The following is a 10,446-nucleotide window of genomic DNA, read 5'->3' as shown; positions in this document are numbered from 1 at the left end:
GACAAGACTACACCAGTCTTAAAATATAGGGAGAATGATGGTTCAGCCCAAGGTCAGAATTTTTAGGCCCAAAGTACAGTTGGGTAGGTGCCAACTCGGAATTGATGTCAATTCACAGGTGGACATTGGTGTGTAGAGTGGGGGATTTTGACATTTTGAATGTTTATAGCTCTGCTGTGGAAATCAGAAATCTACATTGGGCCTGTCTGTACTACTCCGTAAAATATAGGGATTTTTGAACTGCACTCCCCCCTCAGAAATCTTTTTTTGCACCCCCTCCTAATCTACTAGTAGCCCCCCTATAAACTACATCCTGCCCGTGAATTTGGCATCAATCCACGGGCAGGATTCAGTCCACCCCTAGGTGGAGCTATGATTTCCTAGGGGTGGACTGAATTTGGCATCAATCTACAGCCTGCTGAACAGTTAAAGCGCTCAGTTAATCCTGTCTCAAACCTTAGTAGTTTATGTATGGTTTTTGTCTGTCTTGTCACCATGCTCCTCATTTAATGTAACTGGATGTGGAGGGTGTAATCACCTTTTATGCTACTGAAATAAATAAACAAGCAGCTATACGATAAACTTACCAATTGCTAACCTTCATTTATAAAATGAAAACATCTGACGCTCTTTTGCTGAACCATATAGATCGAAAGCCTATGAATATAACTCTCTTTTAACATCAAAAATATCCATCCAAGGTGCAAGTACCGTGTTTCTATTTTCCAAAAGCGGGCATGCTTTTTAACACTACAATTTAGAACAGTATTGAGATTGCTATCTAGGATTTACAAATAGTATGGACAAGACAATACCATGAATGCTATCACAAGGGTTTAGTAGCTGCATCATCAATGTAATCCATGACCTCTGCTTCTGAGAGTTGCCCACCTTGTACCAGACCTTTCACCAATGTCTCCTTGTATGCTTTTGATGGAGCATGCATTGGAAGCTTTCCAGATTTAAAGCTCTCAATATCAGAAAGAGAACACCTGCGTTGAAAGAATAACAGAACTTGTGTAACTTTTTTGGGGTAGTTGACAACTTGTGTAACTAATAACAGTATTATTTTCAACTAATTGCGTATGGTAATTCAATTTAGGAAAAAAAGCCCTAAATCTGTAAAGAGAATACGTTATTGTGAATATGGGAATATCTCCCTCCTTTCCCAAGTAAACCACATTTGAGTACCATTTACCCTGCACCAAAACCATATAGCAGTTAGAGATCTACCGAGAAGCAGAACTAATGTATATGGCTGAAATTGGAGTACTAATCCATGCAATAAACTCAGATAATAGTTAAGGATCTGGCATGCAGTGATACTGAACCATGCATGCTAATACTAACTTATTTACTAGTGATTTCACCAGAGGATCAACCAACAATAAATTTTCTATTTCAAGAGAATTATGGGCAAACCTTAAGAGCCTCCGGAGAGATGGATTTATTTTCCACAATAGTGTCCAAATCAAGCAAGTCAAACAGAGGTGTAATGTCCTGGTTAGTACTGTTCTCCTGAAGCAACAAGTCGTTAAACTGCTCAAGCCTGCACATGTGCCACGTAAAGAAAGAATTCACTTTTAGAGCATTGCAATTAGGACTCAACAACCATTTTGAAAGTTTCAAACGTATATTTCCTTTTTTCCCCTTTTCTTGCATGGATACAAGTTGGGGTTTTAGGGAATGTTCTTTATCAGAAAAGAAAAAATAGCATACACATCAAGCCAAAATAGTAGACCGTGACAGCAATATCACAGACAACTTACGTTATTTTATACAGGCACAAGTAGGCTCTATCATTGACATTACTTTTAGGATGAAGGAAAGCAACTCCTCCACTACCCCATGTATATGTATGTGACCGCCCAAAGAACATGCGGTGAGGCACAATCTTCCATAAAATCTCTTTTGGCAGGCTTCTATCTTGTGAACCTGGACATATTTTCTTCATGCCCTCCACCTATAAGGCATTTCTTGGGATCAGAATACTGTTTTACAGTGTCATTCAACATCAATCAGAAGAGGTGATGCATAGAATAAGCATCTGAACTAAATGCAAAATAGGTGAATTAGGTGATGACAATGATGTCATGGCCACATTAAGTATACGGTTCATATGCCATAGTAATTTAAGCTGTCCCTTGATTGCCATCAATTCATGCATGGTAGGCACTAAACATTATGTAACAGTCGATGTTTCTAAGTATAAGAGTTCCTTGAAATATCATTCAAGATCTTTTCTTGGGTAAAATGTTATCATTCAATATCAGTCATTAAAAACACAACGCAGCTCTTTGTCCCAACTAGTTGAGATTGACTAGATATCTTAGTTGACTCTCATTTTCTCACTAATTGGAGCTACTCCTAAGTCCTCTCTAATGAACTCATTATTTTTATTGTATGGAAGTTAGAAGTTCGTGTTCTTGATTGTCCAACACTCTGTCCCAAAATAATGCTGATCTTTTAACTTCCTTACAAAATTTTGGTTTTTCTTGGAACACATCAATTAGACACTACACTGGATCTAATTCCAAGGACAATAACCTCTTCAATTTCTCCCTCATTATGGATGATTGATCATTGATCCAAGGTACCAGTAGGGGTTGCTTTGTGTATCTCCTGATCATTAATTTCAATTGCACCACCATTGTCACTAATATCTTTGCTAAAATTGCATTATATGTTTTCTGTTTTAGTTGAAACCTTTTGATCAATCAGTACTGTATCATTAACAAACATACACCATGGGGCCTCCTCTTATAAATGTCTAGTTAGTTCATCCACAAGTAATGCAAAAAGATATGGATTAAGTGCTGACCTATGGTGCAAACCTATTGCAATTGGAAATTCTCGTCTCCCCTTCCTGAGTTTTCACACTAGTTACGAACAAGAAATGCCTTCTCAATGGATGGATTACAAAAAAAAAAAAAAAAAAATCTATTTCACCAAGGTGCCAGGATGATAAAAGTCACACCAAGAAATTCAGGAAACATATTTTATTAAATACATGAATCAATTAGGCTGTGTTTGGTTTGAAGGAAAAAGTAGGGAAAGGAAGGGAAAAGTAAGGAAACCTTTACAAACCTTGTATAGGTTTCCCTACCTTTTCCTTTCAAACCAAAAAAAAAAAAAATCACAGCACAAATCAGGATTAGCAAAATATGGTCCTTATTTTTATTTTCTTTTCTTATATGACTTTCATGGTAGCCTAGTTCGTATGGTCCAAGCTTTGGTTTAGCCATAGACCATCTGTTCCTGTCTGAAATGCATACCTAATGTGGAGGTAATTCAATTTGACACTACAAGGATCATGGTTCTGACTTTTGAGAGCCCAGTAGACTTGTTCACAGGCCAGGCTGGGATGGGTTCGGGCTAGGCTTTGCCTCTATATTAACAGAACATGTTCAGGCGCAAGCCCAAGCACAAAACCCAGACCCGATCAAGAAATTGGGCAAAATGATTTTTTGATTTTTACTCTACAACAAAACTGATTTGTTTATATTAAATGACCTCAAAACCCAAAAAATACTGCAATCTAACTATGGCTTGAGAAAAGGCAAGAGGAACAAAGAATATATATATATATAAATATATATATTTATATATATATATATATATATTGTATGTATAATATAAAATATTATCGGGTGGGGCTCGGCCAGGTTTTTTTGAGGAAGCCCAAGCCTAAGCCTGTGGGCCTAAAACCTTGTCCAAGTCTGACGAAGAACGGGCTGGCTCGTTGGTCTACCCAGCCCATGAACAGGTCTAGAGCTCAGCCATAAGAAGAGAATAAAATGAACCAGAATGGCAGCTCAACAAATAGTTAGAACATCCCCCAACAGGCCTTTTTGACCAAAGTTTGATGTTTGGACAAGACTAATTAGAGACAACCTCCAACGCATTTTCCTTTTATTTGTGTTACAGTTGTGTTTTGCCCAATTATGATTGCTTATTCCTTGTATTAGTAATTACTGTACATGATACTACGCATGTACATGCTTTTTTCTTACCTGTCCACCTTCAATATAGCAGAGGAACCTTTCTTTCCACATGTTTGATCCATAGCTTGCATACCAGATATCTATCTTTGAAACCTTTGATCTCCAGGAAATAGAACTATTGATACTTTGATCTGCCAATAACCAAGGTTAACTTCTAAACTCCAGATGAGAACAGAAGAGGAAAAATGATGACATGAAATGATTTCACATGATCACTTTACCATGACTATCCTGATCAACTTTAAGCATTGACAAGGGTTGGATAACATCCTCAACAACCTTCACCATGTTTGCTGATGGAGTGTCCTTTTCATCATTCTCAGCATCGGAATCAGAACTTGAGCTCAAAATATACTGGAATTCAAGAAAAAAAGTAGTACTATAGATATCTATGCAAATTAAAAAGAAAAAGAAAAAGAAACTTCTTCTAAATCCTGACTATGTTTTGGCATTTTAGCCCAACTAGCTCTTCTTTCCCTAATGCTAAATTACTGATGATCCAATCTATGAATAAATTTTGGGGTCAGAATGTATCTCTCACATAATTGCAATCACATATAAAAAGAAGCAAAATCTATTTAGTATTGTTCTCTCTATCTACACTTCTTTCGAAATGTAGTGGTCTTTGAGTTCCTTTGCATCTAGATTAACTGCCACAACCTTTTTTTGGATCAATAGGAGATGTTATTAAATTCAAGCACAAGTATTACAACAAGTTGGGAGATTTCTCCATCCCAAAGACAAATTTATAATTTATAATTTTGCCCAAAACATTTGGTGCCTAACAGTCCCTTGTTTAGCCAAAGCATCCACCATCCCATTTGCCTAACATAGGTGCCTAACAGCCTATGTTACCCAGATAAGGCAAGGACATTTGGACAAGGAATTTACACTAAAAATTTAAGTACCCATATCTGACATGAAATGGCACCCTTATACAATATGGGTATCATAGAACACATATTGTCTACTTTAAGCTTCAATCCAAGTGTTTGAATTGAAGACGAAGGCCAATTGATTATATGAATGTTGACCTAACACAGAGAGGACATATGTCTGATCTCAAATAATGGTGATATTAAGAGACAAATGCTAATCCTCATTTCTCCACTTAACATCATTTTAGGCACTCACAGAATCTTCCACTCATGTATGTCCACACACATGATCATGTACCTATGTAATTTGTCACTTTTGCCCCTTAGATGTCTCTATGATTTTTGTATAGAAAACTTATATATGTATGATTCCTAACAGTAAGATATGCAAATATAAAGTCCAATCATATAGCTAATAAAGCTCTATTTGACTGTCACAGGTCTCATTTTGCAAATTTGACTTCAATAAGCACATCCATATAGTTGACAATTGAAAAGTTAAGAAAGTATCACCTGAATGGGAGTTGCCTTCTCAATGGTCTTTGGTAATTCATCAGCCAATATTGGCCAGAATGGGCTTAATTCTTGGCGAACCTAATAGCAGAAGTAAAGGTTAACTTGACAAAAAAGGAATAGAAGAGAAGATACCGAAAGTAAATGAGAAGTAACCAATGCTACATTACATCATCACCTTTTGTATCACACGCCATGTCGACTCAAATGGGTAGGCCTCTGAAGTTCCAACTACAGGCTCATCATCTAATAGAACTTTGACACATGCCAGCACCGAATTTGCCAGAGAATCAAGATTATAGCCTCCTTCTAAAGCCATCACTATCTTTCCCTGAGCAAACTTCATTAGCTGAAAAGCAATTGAAAAAAAAATCAAATGAAAAGCAAGAGAAAGAATTCTCCACAAAACAACTTTCAGAGTGCAAAGTTATGAGAGATACTTTGCTGGGCAATATAATGAGTTATTTTGGAATCTGAGTATAAAGTTTAGAAAGAGAACACACAGAGCAGGCTTAATTGAATGCTAACCTTTTTCATCATAACAGAATATCCATATGGTGTGATTCGACAACCTCCTAGAGGATCACCTGTGGCTGTTCCAAGAGATGGACCAATGGTATTTAATATGTGAAAATAGTTAGCAGAGGCAACTGCAATTCATGTATTACCCAAATTTAACAGTTTTCCTAGAAAGACTTGACAAATGGAATGCATCATTATCAAGGAACATTTTCAATGGCTACATAGCTAATAAGCCTCCCAATATAAATACAATACAGAAAGCAGAAAAAAAAATCTTCCTCAATTTGTTCTTCTGAAAAAATAAGGGATTGTTTCACCATTGGCAAGTTCTTGGGAAAATGGTAGGACAACAATATATAGCCACCTCCACCTGTAGCTATCATTCAGTAAATGAGAAGGTCCTAGGTCTCATCGAATTAATACAAATCTAAAGAAATAAAGAATATAACGGTGGCCCTGAGAAATGTGAAGATTTAGCAGTTATCATGACTAGAGCAAACCTGCATCAAATCCACCAGAGATTAGGATAATGTCTGGATTAAAATCCCTGGCAACAGGAATCAAAATATAGTCCCAAACTGCTAGGTAGTCTGCATCACCACATCGCCCATGCTCCCAAGGAACATTTATATTATATCCTGCACCTAATCCTTCTCCAACCATAGTGTAAAAACCATCATCCCCCCCTGGATAAAAGCTTCCAGAGTCAAACCTGCATGGATAGAATCAGCTCATCAAAATAATGATTGGAGGTTTCCTTCTTTCTTAAGACAATGAAAAGTAAACTCTGTTCAGTTATTTGGTATTGAATATGCAATCTGGTGGTTAATGGTGCAGAAAATCCAGCTAAGGTGCACTCTCAAGTCTGTCAAATCTGTCAAGATATCTAGTCCAAGTGTTGGAAAATGCAACCAAATACCACAAAGAAATAGATAAAAAATGCTTCAAGAAAATCAATGAAATTGATATAACAAGAGTGGTTAGAGCTCCAATCTTCATTACAGGTTCTGCTCAAAGGGCCAAGGCTGCAACAATAAGGTCAAAAAACTTAAACCTATGAGTAGGAAAAGTTTTTAGAGATTAACATTCTTATATACCTATGAACAGAGAAGAACAACACCTGAGGGTCCTTCCAGAACATTTTTTGGGTACCATTTCCATGATGAACATCCCAATCAACAATCAGAATTTTGTGAATACCCAATTCTGGCTGCAATGTGGCGGAAAATCAATGTAAGAGTACTGAAGAGACACAATTGAGTTGACAAGCAAAATATTAGACAGTGCATTTTATTATTTCTATCTTGATTAAAAAGAGAAACCACAGCTGGTCAAATATTTAAATGGGAACACAGCCATACTCTTTCATTCAAGAGAAAGCTTGCTGTGATGGCAATATTGTTGTATAGACAAAACCCCATTGCTTCATCTGGTTCTGCATGATGCCCAGGAGGTCTAACAATGGCAACAGCAGAATCCAGCTCCCCTTTTGCAACCTTCTCAGAAACCTAGAATAAACAGATGAAATTAGGATTAACAATGCTGAAGATAATACATTCATGAACGAAAAAAAAGAAAGAAAAACATAAATAAAACCCCCAAAATATATATATATATATATAATTTAGAAGTTTGAGGCAACTTGAGCTACACCGAAAGTGTGCTTTAGAAAATTCACATGGTTTATGGGTTTCCTATAAAGATGTTTATGGTAATTGACATTTAATCAAAATGTATGTCTCGAATAAGAAGGAAAACTTGTTTCAAAAAACTTGGGTCAGTTAATAGGATAGATTTGTAAAGTACCAAATCTTCAGACCAAATGGTCTCAACTAGTTGAAGTATGATGACAAATCTCTTTGTTCTCAGTTCACCAATATGGTCCCCATCAAGTCCCCTTAGTGTTTATATGGTGGTTTTAGTCCAAATATTCTAGACAGAACGGAAATCTAGAAGTATATATCAAAAAGAGATGGCAGCAGCCCATGCTTGACAAATGAGTGACAAAGAAAATAGCCTTCGCAAAAGCTCATTGACACTTTTTTTTTGGATAATTAACATATTTCATTAAGCAAAGAAGAAATATATGTACAGATACAGCTTCCCCAGAGGAGATATTGTGACCTCACCCCATTACATAAATTACAATTACAACTGTGCCCAATACACCAGTTCCCTATTTACCCCTTGCTTAGCAAGTGTATCAGCCCACCCGTTTGCAGCTCTTGATGTCCACTGAATCCTTAAAAGCAATAAAACATTACCTCCATAACTGAGCCAGCAGCAAGATAAGCAGATTCTGATGAGCCCTCATTGAGATATATGGAATTAAATTTTGAAGCAACTTTTTTCCTTCGCGAATCAAATTCTCTCGAGCTAATATTCCTTATCAATTTGATATGACTCTGTGTATGAACTGATGCTATATGCCTATCCTCTGCTTCTTTAGCATTCAAAACAACACATCTGGACGATAAAGCCACCAATTCTATTTAGAATACCATCCAAATTGGGGTATAGTTTCTGATGTAAGAATCAAAGTGTCCAAGTACATCAGTAAAACTTAATCTTTTAACTGCACCACAGAAGAAACTAAACAATAGTTAAAGTTGAAGTTTAAAGCAATTAGTCTCATTGTATTTAGATTGACTTTTTCATGACAAATTCCTTAATTCTATGTATGCTGGAATTCAATTATTCATAGTTCTATATTTTAGAACTGTAAGATTGTTGACACAAGCTACAATTTGGTCTGGTCCTCTTCCTGCTTGATCTAAAGAATTGATGTTATGAGATCATGATTGACCATCTGGTAACTTTAAAGATTTCAGAGTTGATAAAAAGTTGATTCTTTGTTGTTCTCAAAGTTAAGTTTACCTTGAATAAATGTCCAATAAAAAACCAAAGGTACAAATATTTGAGTGACCACATCAGAAGCCAAATCCTGAGGTTTGGGAGCACCCGTGGAAATTCCTCATTTACGTTTCTAGGTAAAAACACAAAGAGAAAGAACACCCAAAACATGTTTCGGGAACTCCTAATACAAGAACAAGGTCCTAAACCTCCATATTGGCCCCAGAAGAACGTTGTTGGGAAATGTGATGCCACACTTTTAGTTATTGCTTAGTCGTGTTTTATCAGGTAGTTAGGTAACCCATTAGTAGTTTAAATATTATTTTTATTTTTATTAGGTAGTTAAACTATTTTTTAATACTACCAAAAATATTTTTTATTGCTTACAAATTAAAATATTTTACTCCTCAGTAAATTTCCTTTTATGTTTGAGTAGTAATTGAGGTTGCAATATCGGGTCCTGATGTAAAGCATGATATGAATATTTCAGAGTAAGCCATTAAGAGTTCTGCTTAACGTCTTTGAAGGTCGATAATGTCATTAACCCTCCCAGTGACCATTTCTTCCTTCTTTGCTTTGTTTCAAATACACTGCTAATTCCTTTTTTTTTTTTTTGACAATCCACTGCTAATTCCAATGGAACATAACCGAACCCAAATAACAGTGCTCATGAAACAAGCTCTATTCATCATTACGATCTCACTAAATGATCACACAAGCCTCGAAATCAGTAACTGGAATAAAAACATAAAACACACACACACACACACACATGGTTTTTCAAAATAAAAACTAATCGGAACTCGCCTGCAATAGTTGTCAAATAAAATGGTTAGAACAAATACCATTGTAAGGAATCTCAGAAACAGGGTCGATCTCCGTACAAAGAACCTTTTTAGGGTTTCGAATCGGGAAAAACTAAGAACAGATAAAGTTCATCAGAGTAGTACTGACCTCTCAGGGATTCCGGCGGATTCGAGTTTCTGCCATATGGCCTTGATTCGATTGGGATTCTCGGGGTGATCTTCGCCGTCGGGGGTGGAGTGCCTGCACATCCTCTCATCGTACAAGAATCCGACACGTGGACGGTGCTGATAATTCTTTGAATCCATGCTGATGCTCACTTGACACTTGAAGACTAGCTGAGAAATGGGGAAGAAGAAGAAGAAGAAGAAGAAGAAGAAACCAGAGAAGAGAAGAGATGAAATTAAACGAGAAATGGAAGAGTTGGGTTGAAAGACGAATCAATTGAAAAGTTCCGTCTGTCTGTCGTTTTCCATCTTCTCGTAGTTTTTGGAGGGAACATTTTTGGAAATTACTTTGGAATTCGTCCTCCACCTCTTCCAGATTCCGTAGCTCGCGAGCTACCAAAGTAAGTTGCGATAGATGCAGCATCTCAGACTTCTCAGCATCTCTAGTGCGAGTGCCAATTGCTCCGAGGTCAAGTTAGAATAAAGTCAGCTAATCACACGGTACGTGTCAAATAGCCCCTTTTACTTCGTGGTCCTAATCTTAGTCCTCTTTCTCTCTCTCACACGATAGGTCATAGGTGTCAAATTGCTCGGGGCCGGAGGTATAGTTGAAGCGTTAGGAAGGTCAGTAATTCAAAGATGTTCCCGCCAACAAGGAACAAGGATTTAGAGGACGCAGAAAGGCTCCCTTATTTGCCACGTGGC

General features: G+C 36.9%; 1 protein-coding gene across 2 annotated transcripts; it reads right to left on the bottom strand.

The window, feature by feature from the left end:
• Positions 1 to 645: 645 nt before the first annotated feature.
• HDA05 (histone deacetylase 5) lies at positions 646 to 10,319 on the bottom strand. Of its 2 annotated transcripts, XM_088901135.1 has the most exons (15): positions 10,090 to 10,228; positions 9,725 to 9,912; positions 8,182 to 8,383; positions 7,279 to 7,425; positions 7,015 to 7,127; positions 6,418 to 6,629; positions 5,924 to 5,988; positions 5,574 to 5,744; positions 5,396 to 5,476; positions 4,226 to 4,358; positions 4,014 to 4,135; positions 1,770 to 1,963; positions 1,423 to 1,549; positions 1,135 to 1,199; positions 646 to 992 (listed from the first exon to the last, which is right to left on the bottom strand). In XM_088901135.1, exons 2-15 carry the CDS (start codon positions 9,880 to 9,882, stop codon positions 827 to 829), a joined length of 1,956 nt encoding a protein of 651 aa, XP_088757261.1. In that variant the 5' UTR covers positions 9,883 to 9,912; positions 10,090 to 10,228; the 3' UTR covers positions 646 to 826. The 2 variants fall into 2 exon arrangements, with proteins under 2 accessions (XP_088757261.1, XP_010259827.1); XM_010261525.3 differs by having other exon boundaries at positions 9,725 to 10,319.
• Between the last annotated feature and the right edge of the window lie 127 nt (positions 10,320 to 10,446).

The sequence above is a fragment of the Nelumbo nucifera genome, chromosome 3, assembly GCF_055504915.1.
Source record: "Nelumbo nucifera cultivar China Antique chromosome 3, China Antique-T2T, whole genome shotgun sequence".
Lineage (NCBI taxonomy): Eukaryota > Viridiplantae > Streptophyta > Magnoliopsida > Proteales > Nelumbonaceae > Nelumbo > Nelumbo nucifera.
Note: the sequence above shows the minus strand (reverse complement) of the source record. Positions and strands in the feature narration are given on the sequence as shown.

Bases quoted from the DNA above. Each gene is read 5' to 3' on its own strand.
- HDA05 (XM_010261525.3), bottom strand. From the start codon at position 9,882: ATGGATTCAAAGAATTATCAGCACCGTCCACGTGTCGGATTCTTGTAC. The intron at 4,136-4,225 runs GTAAAGTGATCA...GGTTATTGGCAG, and splicing joins AGTTGATCAGGATAGTCATG to ATCAAAGTATCAATAGTTCT. The intron at 1,550-1,769 runs GTAAGTTGTCTG...GCACATGTGCAG, and splicing joins TTGTGCCTGTATAAAATAAC to GCTTGAGCAGTTTAACGACT.